We start from the raw sequence: 22,153 nt of genomic DNA on the forward strand, positions 1-22,153 counted from the left end.
CTGCGGAGAAGGGAGCCAAAGCCTTCTGCTGAGGGCAAGCCAAGAAGGATCTGGAGGGAACCTCCTGGACCCAGGGTCCCAGCCCATCCCCCAGCCCAAAAGGGGGCTGCCCTGGGCTGCCCGATGAGAGAGGACTCACCCGGACCCCGCTCTCCCAGCTGACCCAGAGGTCCCCGCGCGTGAGGAAGCAGGCCACAGCGTGCCGGGCCAGATGGTGGATCCAGCCCTCCTGCCTCAGTTGGGTCATGATGGCGTCAATCCAAGGGAAGCCTGTCTTGCCCTCGGCCCACTTGGCCAGGGCCTCGGGGTTGCGATCCCAGGGGATCTGGATGCAGATGGGGTTCCCCTCCATGCGGTCAAACCTGGGGTTGTTGGTGGCCGCCGTGTAAAAGAACTCTCGCCACAGGAGTTGCCCAAACAGGGAGAGCGGGGGTGTGCTGCTCCGCTTCACCTGGTGGGGTGGGACGGCACGTGGATACAAACGCTTGCCCAGCTATCAGCGCCGTGCCACTCAGAACTTCCCCACAAAGGAATCTGGAGCTGCCATGAACTTGGTGGCTCCAAGCCCCTAGATGCGTGGAGGAGAAGGAGAAGCGGCAGGGTGTGCTGCAGACTGAACCCTGGGCCCTGGCTGTGCCCACTACTGCTCAGAGCCCTGAGGATGGCTGCGGAGCAGCAGGCAGTGGAAAGGGATAGCGCTGCCGGACTCTGCACTGGGAACCAAACTCCCAAACAATGGTCATGATCCTTGCCCTCGAGAGTTCCTGTTGGGCTCCACTTTCTAAAATGTCAAAGTCAGTTTTCTCATCAGCACACGTAAAAAATGCTCAGTCTAGATTTTGGTTAAATAAGTTATGCCCAACAGCCTGGATCTGGGGCCATGAAAGAATTAAGACATCAGACTGCCAAGCAAATAATAATCTTCCTAAAATCACAAGATTACCCACCAAGCGGGCAAAGTTACCGCATGCCACGCCACAAAATCCAGATATTGGCAAGAATGAGGAAAGAACGTGAAACGATGCAGACGCAAGGATGGATCTGATGAATCTGAACAGCTGGATGTGTTGTCCTCTCTCCTCCTGGGGGTGGGTGCACTACTACAGGGCTATCCACCCATTGTCCGTGTCCAGCCCTGCATTCAGCCCTCCGGGTCATTTCCTCATCACTGATGGGCAACTGCCGCTCCTAGGCTCCCCTTTAAATGCTCTGGACACAGCCCCATAGAGGGCTGCTGTGCTCTTCACCTTAGAACTGGCAGCAGCCTCAGCCTCCCTGCCTCCCACCCTGACTGCTTGGCCCCCATCCACCTGCTGCCAGCAGAAATGCCACCTCCGGGGTCACACCCCGAGGTCGGCTTTCCTGCCTGTTCTGCTCCACTTGAGAACCTGGATTTGTTTAGATGAGCAGTTTGGGCTGTGCTTGGCTCTGGCCCCTCTTGGATGTGGCGTCTTCCTCACCTTCTCTGGACAGTACGCACACTTAAGCCAGAGGGAAGGCCTCTCTTCAGGGTAACTGACCGGCCCAGAAAGCCCTGGTGTCCTCTGGGCTGCAACCGGGGGCGGGCTCTGCCGCCCTCACTGCCCCTTACCTTTTTGTACAGGTCCCACAGGCGGTAGTAGAAGAGGCGGCAGGAGAGGCAGCCGAAGCGCAGGTAGGGGCTGAGGCCCGTGGGGCTGGCCAGCAGGGAGTTGGCATTCATGCGGGGTCTCTCATAGTTGGCAACCCAGGCCTGCAGCAGAAAGAGAAGGCAAGAAAGGACAGACCTGGAGGCTTCAGAGGAAAAAGCCTTAGGCACCAGCTAGTTAAGGATCTGCCTAAGGTCGCAGACCAGAAAGCCAAAGAGCCAGGATGAGACCCTGTGCACGTCCCGCTACTTCACGCTGGCAGAATGTTTGATGGAACCACCACCGATCAAACAATGAGGCCCAAGTTCTTGTCCTGACTCTGTTTAATTTGTGCTATGAGCATAAGTTATTTAGTCCCTCAGCTACTTGTTTATTAAATGAGAACAAAATTTCCCACCTCCTGGGGATGAAATAAGATGATGGAAATGAAAGTTTCTGAAAGCACTGAAGGGTCTGTGATTCTACAGAAGAAAGGAAAAGGGCGTCTACATTACAGAGGAAGATATCCCTCCCTCAGTCCCTGCTCTGTCCCAGGGGCCTTGAGGCTGCTGCTACACGGTGGCTACCCAAGCACTTCTCCCCACTGTTCAACAGCGCCGAGAAACCCATTCCTGGAAACCCACAGAGACATTCATTGCTGGGGCCACTTGTCATACAGTATCATTGGTCTTGTTTTTATCATCAGTTGCTGCCGGCAGAGTGCTTTATCTCCACAACTCACTGACACCTGTGTTCTCTCATTTGATCTTAACAATCGTCTGAGGCAGCATTTGTCATTACCTCCTTTCGAAAACGAGGAAAGGAAGCTCAAAGTGTTATGTGACTCTTCTGAGGTTACAGAGGTGGTAAGAGACAGAGCTGGAGGGACTGACTCCAGATTCCAGTCTTTTTCCACTACCTCTAATAACCATTTTCTCTTTCTTGACTCCTAATGCCCTCTTTCTCCTCGTGATGACTATTTCACAAACTTCACGCCCTCTTTATTCTTTTTTTGGCCGCGCTGCTTGGCATGCAGAACTTCCCCAATCAGGGATCAAACCCACAGCCCCTGCAGTGGGAGTGTGGAGTCTTAACCACTGGATCACCAGGGAAGTCCTTTACACCCTCTTTAGACCTCCTATTCCACACTTTCCCACCACCCTTCAGCCCATGACCTTCCTTCCTTTTGATAAGGAAATGGAAGCCATCAGGTAGGAAACACCTCAACTTTTAGCCACCAAATCTAGAAACTCACCTGCATCCCCATCTACCCCCTGTCCCTCCTGTGACCCTGCCCAAGGCTAAGGCCTCCACCTGGCTCTGGAGCCCTCCCCTCTTCCTTCTCTTGCACATTCCATCTCTCCCTCTCTTCCCTGTTCACTCCAAGGACATTGGGAAAATGATCTTGTTTCATTTCAAACAAAACAAAAAAGAACTTCTAGTCACCCTGCGGACTTCTCCCCTTGGGTCCTCTTTCCTCCCTTCGCAGCCAGCCTTTCTCCATTTCCTCACGCCCACCTCCACTTCTGCCTTCACCACTCCTGCCAGAGTCTCTGAGATGTCCATGCCACCGGATCCTGTGGGCGTTTTCTGTCCCTGTATTTTTGGACTCCCCCGCAGCACTTCACCCTGCTGACTGCTCCCTGTCTCCACACCTGCCATTCTGTTGGCTCCTGGCTGCCATCAGCTGGTTGGCTGTTCTTGGTGTTTCACCAGGTCCACCACCCCTCCCAACTCCTTAAGTGTCGGCACCCCAGGGCTCTGTCCTAGGTCCCTTCTACTCAACTGTGTTCCTGCGTGAGTTCATCCAGTCCCACGGCTCCCGAGACAATTTCTTTGCAGACGATCACCACGTCTGTAGCTCTGGCCCAGACTGCTCACCTAGACTCCCAAGTCACTCCACCCAACTCCCTGCCAGAGAGCTCTACTTGATTGCCTTTCAGGCACCTCAAGGGTAGCAGGTTCTTTTCTTTAAACCACCCTTCCATTGGCATTCCCTATCTCAGAAACTGCACTGTCATCCACCTCGTTGCCCAAGCCAAAAGCCTGGCCGTCACCTTTGACTCCCTGCTCACCAGGTCCTGTCAATCCTACTGTCCAAGTGTTTCTCTAATCTGTCCTTTTCTTTCCACTCCCTATTGCCACCAACCTGGTTTAGGCTAAGATTTTATCTATACTGCACAACTGTGACAGCCTCCTAACTGACCTCTCTGCATCAATTCTTGTCCCCCCTAATCCACCCTCCACAGTGGGAGCACAGTGATTCTTTAAAATGCCTGTCCCTGAGGACAATACATGCACTGGGCTTCCTGGTGTTCTTAGGCTAGAGTCCCAAATCCTAAACATGGCTTACAAGCACCCCACAGTGGCCCCATCTTTCTAGCTTCCTTCCTCACCACTCTTCTTTAAGCACCATGCTCTTACTAGCCTTTACACATGCAGCTCCCTTGGCTGGAGTGCTGCCTTCCTTTCCACTCCCCTTTCCTTGGTTAATTTTGACTCTTCCTTCAAGTCTCAACCTAAAGGCCACCTCTTTGGCAGGTGATCCCTCAGGTATTGGTTAAGTACCTCTAACAGACGCGAGGTATATTTACCTGCTCATATCCTTGGCCCACCTCTCTTTGAAAATCTTTTTATTTTAAGTGAAACACAGATACAGAAATCACACAGATGTGTGCTTAACAAATTATTCTAAGGCAAACACCTGTGCAACCATCACCAAAGTTCAAGAATCAGTACTTTGCCGGCCACCCCAGAAGCCCATCTATGTGCTCATCCCAGTCACGGTCCCTTCCCTGCCCCGTAAGTGACCACTTGCCCAACTTTTATAATAATCACTTTCCTGGGACTTCCCTGGTGGCGCAGTGGTTAAGAATCCGTCTGCCAAGGCAGGGGACACGGGTTCGAGCCCTGGTCCAGGAAGATCCCCCATGCCGTGGAGCAACTAAGCCTGTGCATCACAACTACTGAGCCTGCGCTCTAGAGCCCACGAGCCACAACTACTGAGCCCACGTGCCGCAACTACTGAGGCCCGTGCGCCTAGAGCCCGTGCTCCGCAACAAGAACAGCCACTGCAATGAGAAGCCCGCGCACCGCAACGAAGAGTAGCCCCCGCTTGCCGCAACTAGAGAAAGCCCGCGCGCAGCAACAAAGACCCAACGCAGCCAAAAATAAATAAGTAAAATAAATAAATTTAAAAAATAAATAAATAAAAATGTTTACATTTTCCTGTTTTTGCAAAGCACATTTTGAAGGGAGGGCTTTATCTTTTCAGTTATTTCTCGCATTTTTAAGTGTTTTTTTCTTGTTTTCACCCAAATGTGCATCCCTAGGCCCTATAGTTTAGTCTTGGCCATGTAAAAGACTTTGAAGTGTTTTTTTTTATTATTAATTTTTATTGGAGTATAGTTTCTTTACAATGTTGTGCTAGTTTCTGCTACAGCAAAGTGAATCAGCTATATGTATACATATGTCCCCTCTTGTGGATTTCCTTCCCATTTGGGTCACCACAGAGCACTGAGTAGAGTTCCTTGTACTATACAGTACGTTCTCATTATACTTTGATGTGTTATTTAAGTTTCTTTTACTCTATGCATTTCCTGCCATTTCCTTCTTTTCCTTTTATATTTTCTGCCAAAGAATCCAAGCCGTTTGACTTGTACTAATTCCCACAGTCCAGATTTCCCTGTGTACTTACGGTGCAGTTCAACACATCCCTCTGTCCTGTGTGTTGCCTGCAAATTGGTGGCTGGTACCAGAGACTGGCTTGGACTCAGATCTGATCTCCTTGGCAAGACTACAGGGGGTACATGCCTGACTGTCACTCTCCTTGGTGTTAGAGGTCATTAATGTATCATGTGTCCTCACTAGGGGCTGCAAGATTCCATCATCCCTTTTTCATTTAATTGGGACACCTTTATGGAGAGATGCTTGTCCTCAGCTACTACTGGGTAAGCCAGTGGTAAAGATCATACTGTTTGCCTCCCCCTTTTTGGTAGCAGCACCTAATTTTCTTGTGGTGACCCAACCCTTCCCTAATCTCAGTTCAAGGTGGGAAAGTAAAGCTAAGCCACCTCTGACTCTGGGAGTGGGCTCACTCCCAGATTCAAGTCTGGCCAGAGAAAGCGCCCCTTTCCCTGGCCACAGTGACAGAGTCAGGGAAAGTCACATGGCCCAAGCCAGACAAATGAAAACACCCCTTGGGACTTTTTCTGAAGCTTTTGGAAAAGAGGCAGACAACGTCCTCTGGTGGTGCTAAGCAGATTGAAAATAAGCTGCTGGTGACCAGCCTTGCCGCTGCTCAAGGAAAGCCTGCCTGAGAATGAGATAATACAGAGGAAAGCAGAGCTGAGATGGTGAATGCATTCCAAGTAGCACTAGCTGGACACCTAGATCCAGCTGTGCCTGAAGGCTACATCTTGGACTCTTGGTTATACGAGTTACAAAAATCCCTTTTTCAAAGGCCAACTTGCAAACAAGAACTGATTAATATAATCATCTTGCTCTTTCATTCCCATAACCCTCTGAACTACTCCTTTCCTAACCCTAAGCATACTGTAATTACTTGTTTCGTGTCTATCATCTCCTATAGACTATGTTTCTGGAGACAGACACTATGCCTGTCTTTTTAGGCAGTCTTTCTAGCAGCTAGACCATTCTGACATAAGAAAATACTCGTTTCAGATTTGGAGAATTGAAGAAGTTAAAATAAACCTCCTGAAATGGTTAAACTCCCGCCCATCAGGTACCTTTTGTTCTCCCTGATGTGTAAAATACAGTATTCCCTCAGGCTACCACTGAGTCTGAAGGGCCCTGACAGAAGGCCCCACTCCAAAGGGGCCCTCCAGGGGTGTCTGGAAAAGAAGTCCCTGACTTGGTGATTTTTTTTTTTTTTTTTTTTTTTGCTGTACGCGGCCCTCTCACTGCTGTGGCCTCTCCCGTTGCAGAGCACAGGCTCCGGATGCGCAGGCTCAGCAGCCATGGCTCACGGGCACAGCTGCTCCGCGGCACATGGTATCCTCCCAGACCGGGGCACGAACCCGCGTCCCCTGCATCGGCAGGAGGACTCTCAACCACTGTGCCACCAGGGATGCTGGTCTGGCACCCAAAATGCTTTTAAGGGGATAATAATCCCCAAGCTATAGGTTAGCTCTTTACACTTTTAAGTCTCATTGTACTCCTGCCACCCCATTTCTGGGGTGGCCTTTGAAAAAGGGATTTTTTTAATTCATATAACCAAGAGTCCAAGATGTAGCCTTCAGGCACAGCTGGATCTAGGTGTCCAACTAGTGCTACTTGGAATGCATTCACCATCTCAGCTCTGCTTTCCTCTGTATTATTTCATTCTCAGGCAGGCTTTCCTTGAGCAGTGGCAAGGCTGGTCACCAGCAGCTTATTTTCAATCTGCTTAGCACCACCAGAGGAAGCTGTCTGCCTCTTTTCCAAAATCATCTGTGCCTTTCTGCCTCCTTGGCCCAGCCTTTGTCTCCAGACTGACCGTAAGAATCTCTTGGTAAAGCTGACGTGGACAAAGACAGCTGGTTCCCCCACGCCCTTGGACATCAGTTATCCTTTTAAATTGCTGGGGCTTGCTTTTGGCCCTGTCTGATGGTAACACCCAAATAGGGACATCAAGGCTGCTGGGCCTTGGGGAGGCTAGGCCCATGGTGTGCCTTCACTGCTGGCGAGGTACCTCCAGGGCTGGGAAGCATTCTTTCCAAGTCTGCTATCTTAGCCTCCTTCTTGCATTATCACCTGGATGCTGGGCCAAATGCCCAGCCATCTGAGCAGGAATAGAACAAGTTGTGATTTTAGAGACCCAGTCTATAAACCATCTGCAGGGGGGCAGGAAATAGGAGCTGACTGTTCATGAGACCCTCCTCTGCTTCTCTAGTCCCAGGGAGGTGGGGGCATGTGACATTATGAGGGGTGCCTCTGGGGCCTTGGCCTCTTTCCTTCCTCTTACCAATTCCCACTTTACTGGGAGGTGGGTCATTTGTTCTCTGTGACAAGCAAATGGAAATCAAACCCTTGGAGGAGACCCAGCAAAAGGTGGGGGGCACATAAACACAAAATAATTAATCTTATGGACTTTACTGACCAGATACCCTCTTAGTAAGGGGACACACAGATGAAAGAAAAGCAATCTAGCCTAAGTTTTAGAATCACATAGAACAAGATCTCACTCTACTACTTACTGTGTGACCTCAGGCAAGTTACTTAACCACTCTAAGCCTTAGTTTCCTAATCTGTAAAATGGAGAGCTTAATGCTGTCCTTGTAGGGCTGTTGGAAAGATGAAAGGATATAGTGCAAGCAGGTGCTAAACCCAGAAATGCTCAGCCCAATGACCAGCCCATGGTAAGCACTCACTAAATGGTAACTGCTATTATTATTGTTGTTATTGCCATAAGGAAGACTTTCCAGTTTTCAACCAGCTTGAGCTAAGAGGCACCAAGGGACATGAACCTGGCTCCATCTTCCCTGCGGCATGGGTGTCAGCATCTGAAGTTCTGTGTCTCAGAAACGGGGCCGTACCTTCCGTTCCAGGTGCTTATCCAGGCGGGCCAGAGCTTCCGTCTCTCCTCCTTGCCAAACAGCTGGGCCGAGTCCTTCAGTGGGGAATCCTACACGGGGAGGAGCAGGTCACAGGACTGGAGGTCAGGCCATTTCAGTGACGGCTCGGCAAGTCCTCCCAGGCTGGGCTGCTCTTTGAGCTTCGTGGGAACTGAACCACTGTGTTTCTGGTGCTAGTGGGGCTGAGATAATCCTTAATGGGTCCATGTTTTCTAAGTCACATTGGTTCTCTTTCCACCGTGACCTTTCCTCTCCTTTCTCTCGCCTCCCCCAAGCTTCACTCTGGACAGGTGAACAGTCCTGTACAGCTGGCACTGTCAGGTTAGCTGACTACTCGGTGAGAAAGGTTAACTGTTCAGATCAAAACAATGGATGGTGGGGAGGAAGGGGAACGGGAAGGGGAGAGAGGGTGTAGTCAGTAACCTGAGAGGCCGACATACCCCCTTTCGTCAGAAACAACACTAGTTATGTTGGTATTGAGAAGCCCACTGATGCCAGCACCAGGCTGTGCCTGTATCTGAGAGGGAAAAGTACAAAAATAGAGGCATGAACTAGAAACAGAAGATTACATACATAAATACGAACAGAAAAAAGACTGCAGAAGGACTACTGCAAAATTAAGGCTGTTTTTCTCTGGGTGGTGGGTACTAGTGTTATTTCCATTTTCATGTCTCCGTATTTTCTAAAGTGTCTACAGTAACTGCATTACTTTGACAGAAAAGAAAAAACGGCAAATTCTTTTACAAAAAAGGAGGTGCTGGCATGAGAGGCTTGGGGCAGGAAGTACGCACCCAGCTCCTCCAGGGAGGGCACGCCATAGGTCTCATCGTGGTTCTCCTGGATCTCGGCCCTGCAGCCCTCCATCTGCTGGCTGGTCACAGAGCCCACAGGCTTCTTGGGCAGCTCCATGCGGCTGATGATGGCCTGAAAGCGCTTGTAGGTAAGGGGCGGCTTCTGCCCGTTCAGCTCAATAATCCTGGGAATCCCAAAGCACCCCAGACGTCCGTCACTCACAAGACCCTTCATCTCAGGTCCCTGCCCACCCAGAAAAGAGCCCAGACTTCGAAGGCTTGGAGGGTGGCTTTCCTCATCCGCTCATGGGTCCCACTCCTAAGTGGAAAGGAGGGGACAAGGGGGGCTACATCTCCATTTTACCGAGAGGGAATATGAAGCCTAGATTGCCGGAGCAGGTGCCTGGAGCAAGTCAGGGCCAAAACTGGGGCTCAATTCCAGGTTCCCTGGTGCCGATGTGGAGCCGCCTAAAGACAGAGACTGACCGTATCTCTCTAATCACAGAAAAGTCCCCACTGGCCTTCTTGGTCCTTGGTTTGCCTGTCCAAGCCACAGGGAGTCCCGTGGACCTCCCTCTCTATCCCAGCGTAAGCCTCGAGGAAGTTCTTCGATAAGAGCGGCAAACATGTTCCTTGGTTGAAAAATCATTCCCTTGTTGGGCCCCAATTACTAGAACAGAGAGGTGGAGAACAGCCTGTCCTCCCTAAATCGGAGGCTGGGCCTGGGGTTAATAGTAACAACTAATGCTTCAAGGGTTTTCTTTTTCTTTTTTGCAATTTACAAAAGTATTTTTTCATGAGCAAGGGAAACACAGCGGCACTGAGATAGGAAGAAAAGATACAGGAGAGTTTAGAGGAGAACTGAGGCTGTTTTTATAAGGATGAACTGGGATGGGCTGCAGCTAGACTCCTGGGGCTCTTGTTGGCCAAGAAGCAGCTTACGCAAGCCGGGCTTGCTGGGCGAGTTTATATATCAGTTCCTTTCTCCTCCCTTCCGTTAGTGGAGACAGAAGGTTGGCTGCTGCCCCTGCAGTACCTCACCCCTCCTCCGGCACGTGGCAGGAGGAGGAGCTCCACACCCAGCGCTTCCCTGAGCTGAGCCCAGCTCACATGCAGAGCTGTGTGACCCCCACCACTGGTTGTGGGGAGAGGGACAGGGAGCAGGGCTTGGCAGCAGTGGCAGCAGCAGCAGGAGGGTGACAGCTCTCGCAGGGTAGGGGAGGAGAGGGTTTCCTCCTAGCCCCTCTGAAAGCACAGAGGCCCTGCAGGGATCTCTAGAGCCTCGGGAGCAACATCTAAATGCATGGCCGGGAAACCCAGATAGCCAGGGGAGCCCAGGGAACGCATCTCAGGAACAGAAGTTGTGTCTATGAGGACAGAGATCTGCTGGGAGGGGCGACAGACAGGGCCCACTGAGGTCAGAGGGCAGTTTCTGAGCAGCAGGACAGAAGCGGGAGTGTGTGGGGTGGATGGGACTGGAGCGTGTTAGGAGCAGATCTATGAAGATCCTGAGTGGGGAGCCTCACTGCTTCTGTCCCTTGGGCCTAATAAGCCTCTTTGCACCCAAATCGGGTAAGCTCTTTGAGCTGCTCTACAGGCCCCAACTCTGACCTATTCTCTTCCAGCTTCTAGAAAACGCCATACTTCATGTGCCAGGGGGCCCTATTGCTGAATCTCCCTGAGTTCCACTCAGCAGGGGCCCAAATCACCAACTCCCACAATTGGCAACCTGACCCCTGGGGCCCATCTCTTACTTGTCCAGGTCATAGAGAGTATGAGAGTTCTCAGTCACCACCTCCACACCAGCCTCCTTGGCCATCTTCATGATGGCTGCGTCCCGTTCTTTCCCAAAGGGTTCAGAGTCATATTCAAAGGTCAAGCGGGTCACCCCCCATTCCTGTAGGGAGAGAATCTGTAATGCTCAACACTGTTTGGGGAGAAAGAAGCTGGGCACTCAGCTCTCTCCTGGGAGGGTACAGAGTAAGTCTAGAGACCTGACAGAATGGGCTGCAGAACAAACTAGGGACAATGACTTGAACTGGAAAACCAAAAATCTGAGATCCACAAGGTTTGAGGAGGGCAGGCCTTTGAGGTGAGGCCAGCAGCCTACGACAGTGGAGCCCGAGGCTAGTGGTCTCTGTGGAATCAGGAGAGAGGTGGGAAGCTCTGTGCACTTGCTGTGTCCTTGTGGTAGGAGAACGCAGCAGGAGGATATAAATACATGCTCCCAGGGGAGCCTCCAATCCCAGAAAGGCACTGACTCAATGGTAAAGATGGCGGGGGACAGGATTGCCATATTCCGCCTGCTTGGCAAGCCTTTCCCAGAGCTCCTCAGGGCCCTGAAAACTTCTGGCCTAGTTTTCTTGGCAGACTTGTGCTGTGTGAAGTGTGTTGATGGTTTCCACAGCAACACTCCTGAGGCCAGTAGGAAACACAGCTAATAGGCTCCAGGTCTCAGAGAGCTGGGAAAGGAGGAGCAGCCCTTAGCCCAGAGGTCAGAGAAATCGACCAGAGGGGCCACATATTTAAAAAGAAGGGAATTCTTTTCCAAGTCTTTAGTCATGTCTGGTAGAAGTTTCTAGATTCCCTAGCAAAGCTGGGAGAAAGTGGCCCAGTGAAAAGTTGTACAGAAAACCCACAGAAAGCCCTAGAGCATGCAACTAGCTAGAAGGAAACCACATTCCAACCAAAGTCTCTGGTCATGGCCCCTTAAAACTCTGAATCCCCGGGGCAAATGTCCTGGCCGTGCACAGGCCAGCCTGGTCCTGACTCAGCCCTGATGCATGTGAGTCCTGAGCACATTTTTATCCCTCGTTCAAGGACAGCAGCACTACACACTTACTGAGCACTTACTATGAGCCAAGTACCATGCTTAGCAGTTCATATAGATTACACTGTTAAAGACTCATAACCCTGTGAATAATAATAAAAATATTATTAGATGACACCTTTTCCAAGAAGCCTCCTAGGCCTTCTCCCTCAGTATGATTCTCCTGAACCTTGCCCGTTTTCCATCACAGCAGTTATCATATGGCAGTGAAGCTTCCCATTACTTGCCTGTTTCCTCCATTACAGTGTGAATGCTCACAGCAGAAATCATGCTTATTCTTCATTACCCTAGGACCTAGTATGGGGCCTAGTACACAGTAGAAGCTTAATAACATACAGTGAATGAATGATCTGTATCTCTGGGCTGTTAGCGGGTTGGCCTCTGAGGTGCTGGGAGAGAGGGGACAATGCAGAGGCAGAAGAGAGGCAAATGTGCTTAACGGTGCGGTGGTTAAGAACACAGCCCTGGAGTCAGAGCCTGGGCGCAAATCCTAGACCACCACCCTTAGCTTCCCAAGATACTGTTTCCTCATCTGCAGAATAGGGACAGCAGCGCCCACCTCTGAGGGCCGCTGTGAGGAGTACGTGAATTAATGTATGTGAAGCACTTACCTAGAACAGTGTTTGACTCATGGTCAGCCCTCAATGAATGCTGGCTACTATCAGTACCGTGGCATTTGTGCGGGGACGTAAAGTGAATGATGAAGTGTTTACTAAGCTATGGCCTTGACATTAAGTCTTTGCTCTTGCCTTTTCCCCCAGGAAGAGTAGGGAAGGAAGCTGGGGTGGAGAGAGGCAGAAAAACAACTGTGTGCCACTGAGGATGAGGGGAGAACGTCCTAGAGTCCTCTGTCCATGAGCACTTTCGTCTCTGTTTGGGCCTTAAAAACTGTGTTTTATAAAGGGGTTGGGGGGAAAAGTGGGCTGGCTACCTGGTATAGCAAACAGAGGCCTATATGGTACCTAAATGAAGATTTTATCAATCACTCACAGAGGAAGTAGGGATGTTTCCTCAAAGAGGCTGACTTTTTTTTCCAATAAGCAAAGCAAAGCAAGATGGGGAACGCCCATTGCTCAATAGGAAAGCTCACCCTCAAACTCCTGGCGTAGGATGAGCCCTAATAAATCTTGCTGGCTTGAGCCAAGAAAACATCTAAGGAAGCCAGTGGCATCCGGGGTGGAATAACTTGCCACATCCCATGTCTGGACTGAGATGGGAACTTTCCAACAAGACACTGGATTCACAGAATTTCTCCTTAACGCAGTTTCCATTCTGTTGGCAGCTGACTGGCTGCATTTGCTCCCAACTTCCCTAGCAGCAGTGGTCAGACCGTCCCCGACCATTTCCATGTCCTCAGTCAGAATACTGTCTCGTTCAGTCTGTGGGGAAACCCTGGAGCAGACTCTCACTATCTTCTCTTGGACTTTGCACACTTACCTTGAACAGCCTTGGGAACACGTCAGCCGGCTGTCCCCGGACTACAAACAGGCGGGAGTTCAGTTTCCTTAAACTTGTGTCCAAATCTTCCAGAGACTGAAGTAGGAACCTGCAGAACCCACACAGTCCTTGTTGGTGGTAACACAACAAAGAGTTACTCTTTCCTAACAAAGCAGGGAGAAGCTGGTACATTGTTTATGCCAAACAAGTAGCATGGTTCTACTGCGTTCTGGCTGACGTGTGATATGGTAGAGGATCAGTGCCATCTCCGCTGAAATCCTGCCTTTGTCATTACTAGCTGTGTGACTTTAGGCAGTTACTTAACCTCTTTAGCTTTCCCCCCAACCCCGCCCCTAATCTGTGATATGGAGTTGGTGTTGGTACCTATCTCACAGAATTGTTAAGAAAGCCAAATAATGCACGAAGAACATTTAGCACAGAGCCTGGCATGTAGGAAATCTGCGATACGTGTGAGCTGCTCCTACTCGTGTTGTTCCTCTGTGATTACAGGCAAGTCACTTACCCCCTCTTGGCCTCAGGCCCTGGGGGTAAATATCTTCCCACCACCAGGCGGTTGTGAGAATCAAAAGGGAGGACACACGGGAAAGCCATCTGAAAGACAAGTGCAGTCCCGTGGTATGGAGGCCTGAGGTCCTATTAGCAGAGGAACAAGACTGCAAGAGCCCTGGAAAGTCTCACCTACCCTGGTCCAACAGACTCCCTTGTCTTTCCGCACTCATGCTTTGGGCTGCGCGGATGTCTACCGCCACGGTCCCATGGTCCCACAGCCTGGGCTGAGTCCCCAGTTGCCAGGGTTTCATTTGGCAGGTAGCTCATTCTCCAGGCTTCTCCAGGGCTCTGGCCACCAGGTTTTTGTCCCAAGAGGGAGGAGGCACTCCTCTTAAGATATTCTCCCATGCTTTCGGGGGTGGGAGTTGAGGTGTGGGAGACTCCAGAAACTTAAGAGACCTAGCCTGAGCTGGATCACCATGGGAAAGGGAAAGGAAATTAACACTGCCTGAGAGCCCTCAGTGTTTTATTTATTTACTTCATAGGACCACAAAAATTTATTACCTGTTCAGTTAGGCATAATCACCTTTCTGAGAAATTCCACCAATACATTTTATGATATGTGTTTTATCTTTAAATTAACATTTTAAACAGATTATGTGTTTTATCTTTAACATTTTAAACAGATTAACTCTTCATGTGGTTCAAAATTCAAGTTACAAAAGGGTACACAGTAAAAAGTCTCCTCCTCCTGCTTCCCCAAGGAATTTAATCCATCCCCCTCTCCAGAGACAACTAATGTTATCAATGTCATTATATGCCTGTTATGCTTTTTAAGTGCGTTTTCTTTTGAATTCTCTCAACACATTTTTTTTTTTTTTTTTTTTGCGGTATGCGGGCCTCTCACTGTCGTGGCCTCTCCTGTTGCGGAGCACAGGCTCCGGACGCGCAGGCTCAGCGGCCATGGCTCACGGGCCCAGCCGCTCTGCGGCATGTGGGATCTTCCCGGACCAGGGCATGAACCCGTGTCCCCTGCATCGGCAGGCGGACTCTCAACCACTGCGCCACCAGGGAAGCCCTCTCAACACATTTTGAAGGAAAATACTATCCTGTTTTTATAGATGAGGAAAATGAGATACAGAGAGGAGAATTAATTTGCCAAAGATTACAGTTATTGAGTGACAAAGCTGGGATAACAAACTATCCGACTCTCGGTCAGACTCAAACCATGTTTTCTTCTCTGTGCCGCATTTCTTAAGCCTTTCAGTGGCACATCAAACACTGCTCCAGGGGCTGAGATTCCTGCAGGATCTCATGTGTTTGCGGCAAACACAAACGTGACTCCAGATAATCCACTGACATTCTGCTCTTCTTCCTCAGGAACGATGCCCTGGCAGGTGAGCCGCGTTCATGGACACCTCCTGCTATCTATGCTGGGGTCTCCCACCCAGGCCTGTCAACGACGGGAATCACCGGATTTTATTTTGAGCACAACGAAACCCGGTGGTTCCTATGCAGCACATCACGTTCCCTTGACTATGGGAGGCTTACAGAAGCAGCGACTGTTCCCAGGCTGCCAACTGGAACCAGTCCCTGCTGCCACCTCTGACGTCGACAACCTGACACTGCCAGGCGGGGAATGCCACAGACCCACATTCCAGCACGAGCTGAGTCCTGGGCTCAGCCCGAAGCATCAGGCTAGCTCAGGAGCAGGCAGAGACTCCCCAAGGGGTTGCGATGGGAGACTGACAGGCTGAATGCTGCTTTATGCAAAGCCAAAGCTCCACCTCTGCGAATTCCTGTTTCTGAAACACTGTCACCCTCAGAAAAGGAAAGCTGAGACAGAGTGACGCACTTGCACTTGCTCTGGCCTCCTCCCAGGCCTCACCCTCTTCTCAGGAGGAAAAGACGAGAGACCAGTGTAAACTGCCTCTGTGCCACTTGAAACCTGGGCCCTGCCAGGCAGAATGCCTAGGGATAACTGGTGACTTAGATTCTGCAAGCCCAGGACAGAGGGTCCTGCGGCTCCCAGGAATGTCCCTGCCATGCACTTTGGGGGTCTCAGCCTTCATAGTCCACCACGCTGCCCAGGACTTTGATTTGAAGCTACAAATAGGACTGGCATGCACATGAAAGCTAGGTTCCAGCTGCCTTCTGTAGACTTTATTTCTGGACCTCATTTATTAAAAGGAGAGATTCCTTGCAGCATCTCTGTAGTACAGATAACCTTGTGAGAACCCTTTTCTTCTTTGACAAGAGAAGTCTATAGCCGAGGCAGTGAGCGGAAGGCACGACTCTGGACTCAGCAACCAAAGGATAATAACAGTAACAGCAACAACTAATATTTAATGAGCATTTACAATGAACCAAGTACTATCCTACTTGTTTTACATATATCACCTCCTTTAATTCTCATTTTACAGATGAGGGAAACTCAGGTACAGAGAGATTAAGTAATTTGCGTAACATCATTCACTTAACAGGTGGCCAGAATTCAAACCCGGACAGTGTGGTTTGGCGTCTTTATTCTTAACCACCAGGCTCCACTGCCTCTCAACCAGGACTTACCCCCTGAGCACCGAGGCTGTGCTGCCAGGGACTCAGCCATCAGAGAGCACCACAGCTCTACTCGTAGGCCAACACCTTTGCTACCAAATCCTTGCTCCTCCGGGGATCAACAGCTGTGAATCACCCAGAAGCTTGCTTAAATGCAGGATCTCAGGCTCCATCCCAGACCTCCAGAAACCGAATCCGCATTTTAGCAAGATCCCCTGGTGACTCCTTTGCACATCAAAGGTTCAGAAGCACTGTCCCAGAAAACTGAATTTTACTTCTAGCTTCTATTTACAAGTTGCCTTTCTTTGCTTCTAGTTTGTTTTCACTGAACTTCCTCTCTTTGAGAGCCTGGTTTCTGCCTCCCCTTTGGCCCTCTAGAAATGCTGTTACTTACTTCCAACTCCCCCGCTCCCCAGTCAAGCCCTGCAGGGCTCCTCCAGGAAGGGAGGCCTCAGGATGGCCCCCAGGAGCCCCAGCCTCCAGGCAGACAGAGAAAGAGTAGCCACCGCTAGGGCACCACCTGTGAGGACTGCCAAGAAGGAACAGGGGGCAGCGGAGCAGTGCTTGCCCTGGGCAAAAGCTCACTGGGGCCAGCGGGCGCATTCTTTCACCAGAGAGACCCTTGGGCCTTTGTGCTCCCCTAGAGCCCTCGTCTCCACATGGCCAGTTTCTCTTTACTCCAATGAGGGGGGACTCTAAAGAAAACTGGCCTGGGCATTGGAGGTGGCAGTGTTCGGGCAGGCAGCTAACCCTTGGCAGCTCCAAGCTGAGCTCACATGGCTGAAATTCAGAGCGCACCGTCCTGGGTGAGAGTTCAAGCTCACCCTTTGGATTAGACAACATGTGCAGCTTACTTGCATTATGCAAGTGCTCTGGAGCCAGAAGCAGACAGAACTGGAAGAAATCAAATTGGGATTTCAAAAAATACTAAAAGGACTCAGTAATTCAGGGACTCCACGGAACTAGCCCTTTAAAATAAAAGACACGTAGATCTTTCAGGGAAGGACTTCTCGAGAGAAGGCAGATTCTGTGTTGAGAAATATTTTGCTTGTTATTAATAGGAAGAGGGAAAATGATAGTGAACTCTCTTTTTGGGTCTAGATCGCCCTTGACCAAGTTCCTCTGCTTCAAGCCAAGGTTAACTGTAATGATGATATCATTGGCCAGCCCAGACTGGCTACATAGGCTATTAATATAAATTAATTTCTCCTAAGTAATTAAGAGCGCTTTAAGCCCCATGGAAAAGGATAACCCAAACCCACAATCCATAGCAGGGATTGATCTCTACGTATCACTTGGCTAAAACTATGTTTATTCTTTCCTAATTTCAAAGAGAAAGATGAATGTGAAAGTTTTCATTCCTTTTAGGCAAATGGAAACATTTCCTCAGCAGCAGAACAATACAGTGACTCTTGGGTACCAGTGTGAACAACTCAGAGAAACTCAAATTTCCCTGCCTGTAGACCTTCTTGCTGACCAAGTTCCAGGGAAGAACCACCCAACTTGGACAGTCCACCAGTGTTTAGCTCCCGGCGTTGGGAAGAGAGACACACTTGTTCTCACCAGGCATGCTGGGGAGTTCCCAGGTCATCTCATTCACTAGTTCTGAGTGATTTGGGCTGATATTTTATTTCTACCAACTTCTTCTGCCCCCAAGTTCCTGAATACAGGTGTAGCACAGAGCCAAGGAGAAAATGACATAAATAAAGGGTGAGGTGAATTGTTGCCAACACCCATCTGGGTTGCAGTAGGGAGAGAAAGGTAATGAAAAACTGCAAGGGCCATTTTTAAATCTAGAAGGGGCTCACATCCCCTTCTTTTTTTTTATGGTTCTCACTACAGTACTTCCTTCTAGACGCAGTAAATTTGGGGAAGGTGGGGCTGGGGAAAACGGCAAAGGGTTTAGCTAACTAGTGCTTGGCAGAAAAAAGTCCTGAGGCTCAAATGCTACAATTAGCCTATAAACGTCCCACTACCACCAAGGCAAGGAGTATGCAAGCCCTTCCCCTATGCTAATAAATGTACATGTTCTTGGTTGCCTTTCTCTGTCCACTTTTACACTTAGGAAGGGCCATTCATGGTTATTTTAATCTGATTTATCTGCTGAAAAACGCTGTGTGGGAGTCAGTGTAGGAAGTGCAGGAGGATAACAGAGATACAGATTTTGGTTCCCCCCACCTCTTGCAGATGGCCCAGGGCCCACTCTTCTGAGGGAGGCTTCTCAGAGGCAGCAACTGAAATATTTACAGAGCTAGAATGTTACGCTGCAGCACAATTCTCCCAGGTCACTTCCAGATCCAGAAACAGCCACTGGAAGATTACACATATTGTAGTTACACAGAGGTACAGCTGGCTCCATCACTCCCCCAACACCCAACCGAGTGCCTAAAACAGCCTGCAGTTCTGCCCTCGCTCTGAACCTGGGAGCAAAGAATATGGCGGGGGTGGTACGAATGTGTCTATGCCCAGCTCCAGGAGCAGTTATCGTATTTGATCTGTTTTGTGTGATTTCACCTCTTTCTTGTGATGCCAAAACAAATCAGACTTCTTGCCAATGCACTGCAATACATATCCCAAGCTGTCGGGCTCAGGTCTGGGGTTCTCTAGCCCAGTGCTTCTCTGGCTTTGCTGCACACCACACCTTTAAAGACCCTAATGCCCAGACCATAACCCAGAACAATAAAATCAGAATTGGGAGAGAAGGGGGCCCAGACATCTTTCAAAGATCCTTAAATGATTCCCATGTGCAGCAAGGTTAAGAACCACTGCTCTAGTCTGTCCCCCTACTTTATTTACTTCATGGCATTAGTTCTACTAAATTAAGGTTGTTTACTTGTCTTGGGCCATGCAAATGTAGGTTCCAGGAGCTCTGGACACCACATCTGCTTGTTCACTGCTATTTCCCTAGCAGCACCTAGCAGTGTGCCTGGCAGATATTAGGCACTCATTAAATAATTGCTCAGTTAACATCTGCATTCCTACACAGTCTCTGACTTCAGGATTTGACACAGGCATCTGAACTGCCACATTCCTTTTCTCTCTCACTCACTCAAAAGCACAATCACAAGAGGGTGACCCACAAAACTCCTAGTTTCTAGCGAATCTGAGTTTAATCAGCAACAGAGTTTTTGTTGTTGATCTGTAATTTCCACTACCACAAAGGAGTAGGTAGTCCATGCAATGTCCTCCAAAACCCCCAAAAAGGAGAAACTCCGTGACAACGCAGCAAGCAAGCAGTCTGGATTCTATTACCTCTGCTCTGACTGGCACACTGCCACTGGGAGAGGGGCAAAGTCTCAGGCTTAGTCCATGCTAGGGATGGCCGGTCATTTGAGGATGTTTGTCAAACCCAACCTCCTATCTATAGAAACTGAAGCAGAGGCAGAGCAATACAGCAGCTGAAAATTGTGTGGGCAGGCTCTCCACAGGACTATCTTTAGTTGTTCTCTCAATATAAATGGGTCAGGAGGGGGGCACTTAATAGATCCACTGCTAGGGGCATTCACTCTCCTGGCAGGGCACACACACCTTGGTGAGGAAAGAATGGTGGAGAGCCAGCATATCCTGGGAATAACCCTGCCTCTCGAGCAACAAGGTCACAAGCAAACATGCTCCAAAACGATGCAAACAAACCAAAGGACTACCGAGGGGCGTGTTAAAGAGAGATGGGGACACAAGGTCTCAGAACTCCTTGGTTTTAAACACTCGTTAAAGAGAAAACCCATCAACTGCCTATCTGTTAATCTTCTCCCATGATCCTGTCCACTCCATCTCCTGGGAATCATCAAAGAGGGACCCTTGATATCACAGCTTTCCTGTTCCCTAATCTTAGTACATCAGTTGATAAACATCTAATCTATAATGGCTCAACCGTCCTTTAAAAACAATCTCATGAGAAGAGGAGGAAGGGACACTTTGGTTCCTTTTTTTTTTTTTTTTTTTTTCCTCTAGCAAGCCCATAGCTGCTGAGGGAATTCTCCAAAATGGATTAAGTACTGCTCTCTGCTCTCCAGCTCCGGACACAAAGTGCCTCTAAGTGAACATGCCCTTGAGGCCTTTATCTATAATGAAGGGGAGACGGCACTTGCCCTATCTAACGCTAAGCCAGGGTCTCTAGACGCCTCCAGAAACAGAATGATCTTGGTGGAGGGAAGGCAGGATGGTTGAAAAAATGGATTCAGACAAACCACAGGCTTACAGATGACCTTCAGGAGCACAGCAATGCGCTCTTTACTTGAAGAATGCAGGCATCTGCCGTGCTATCAATTCAGAAACCTATCCCTGCCCTCACACCACAATAGTTCCTGTCCTCCCCCTTCCCCCGCCCCCAGTACACCCCTAAGAGCCTTAGACAAGGAGTCCCTGTTCTGCCTCTCACTGGCTGCAACTCCTTGAGCACGTCAACTTTGTGCCTCTAGGGCTCAAGAGTCTCATCTGTACAATGGGGATCATGATCTGTCCCACAGGAATGTCGTGAGGACCAAAGAGGGTAACACGCAGTGCGAGCGCGCGGTGTCAGAAGCTGAGCCCTGGTCCACCCAGGCTATTACTACGGGGACTAATTGCTTCCCTCTTCCCTACTTCTCCCCTCTGGAGACTCGGCTCCGTCCCCCTGCCCCACCTCCTTCAGGCCGGGGTCTTTCGGCAGAGGGGACTGGGGCCAGAGCCTCCCTTTCCGAGGATGGGTGCCCCAGAGGCAAGGCTGCGTCCCCCGGGCCCGCGAACCCTCCCCGGGCCCCCTCACCTCCATCGGTTGATCCCGACTGAGGAGGAGGCCGCGAACCAAGGGTCGAGGATGTAAACGCAGCGCACACAGTGCGCCCCGCGCACGGCCGCCTGCAGCGCCGGGTTATCATGGAGCCGCAGCCCCTTGCGGAACCAGTGCACTGAGGAGGCGCCTTCCGCGCGGGCCGCCGGCGCCGGGGCCGCCACTGCCGAGGTTGCCACAGCCGCCGCCATCACCGCCCTGACTGCTCTGGCCACCGCTGCTCCGCCCCCATAGACACCGCGGGCTCCGCCCCCAGCCCGCCCAGTGACCTATGACACTTCCGTTCCTCTCTGGGTCCCCGCCCCCGGGACCTGGATCCCATCTTCTATTGGCTGGGCGCCTCTCGCCCGGCGATTGGCTCTGAGGCGCCCAGTCTGACCCCGTCCCCTCACGTTCCCACCATGTGTGGGCTCGCTGGGGAGGAGCCGGAGGGCTAGGCGGGTGACGCAGGCTGGCGCTCCCCAGAGAGGTCTGGGCTTGGACCGAGTCCGGAGGTACTGTGGATCCCAGGCTTGCCGCTGGAAGCTGTGTAGGCTGGCGGGGTTGCTGTGACTCCAGAAAGTGAATTACACGACGAACAACCGGCCGTCCTACATATTCATCGTCATCAATATCATCATCATCTACCTCACTCTATATACATCATTAAAACATTCTACTGCAGCCGCCATTTATTGAGTGCATTATATATGCCAAGCAACATGATAATACCCTTACATTGACTGTGCCATTTACTACTCAGTTCAGCCCAGTTGCATTCATTCAACGAACCCTAGTGAAAGAGCTGTTCTTATTCTCATTTTACGGACAAAAAAAACTGAGGCTGCCGCAGGGTGAGTGACTTGCTCAGTATAACGCTAATAAAAGGATTCTACCCCGATTATTGTGAATCCGAAGCTTCTGCTTTTACCTACAAAGCTATACTTGCGTCTGCGGTGAGCAACGTGGCATTTACAAGCGGTAGAGTTCAAAGAGTGGGGAGAAGTGCCCTGATGTGCAGCAGTAGAAGGTTTGGGAGTAGGGGCTGGAAATGTAGAGGACGTGGGTTGAGATAGTAATTATGCCATCAGATGAGTTTT

General features: G+C 50.2%; 1 protein-coding gene across 1 annotated transcript in view; it reads right to left on the reverse strand.

Annotated features, from left to right (window-relative positions):
- Positions 1 to 21,276, reverse strand: part of CRY2 (cryptochrome circadian regulator 2) — a 34,016-nt gene extending 12,740 nt beyond the window's left edge. Inside the window, exons 1-7 of the mRNA XM_079929922.1 lie at positions 21,051 to 21,276; positions 13,241 to 13,349; positions 10,728 to 10,870; positions 8,974 to 9,158; positions 8,144 to 8,232; positions 1,592 to 1,732; positions 140 to 451 (exon numbers count right to left, since the gene is read on the reverse strand). Coding sequence (XP_079786048.1) covers positions 140 to 451; positions 1,592 to 1,732; positions 8,144 to 8,232; positions 8,974 to 9,158; positions 10,728 to 10,870; positions 13,241 to 13,349; positions 21,051 to 21,265 — 1,194 coding nt within the window. The 5' untranslated portion in view covers positions 21,266 to 21,276. The remainder of the gene's footprint in view (positions 1 to 139; positions 452 to 1,591; positions 1,733 to 8,143; positions 8,233 to 8,973; positions 9,159 to 10,727; positions 10,871 to 13,240; positions 13,350 to 21,050) is intronic.
- Between the last annotated feature and the right edge of the window lie 877 nt (positions 21,277 to 22,153).

The sequence above is a fragment of the Stenella coeruleoalba genome (genome assembly GCF_951394435.1).
Source record: "Stenella coeruleoalba genome assembly, chromosome: 8".
Taxonomy (NCBI): domain Eukaryota; kingdom Metazoa; phylum Chordata; class Mammalia; order Artiodactyla; family Delphinidae; genus Stenella; species Stenella coeruleoalba.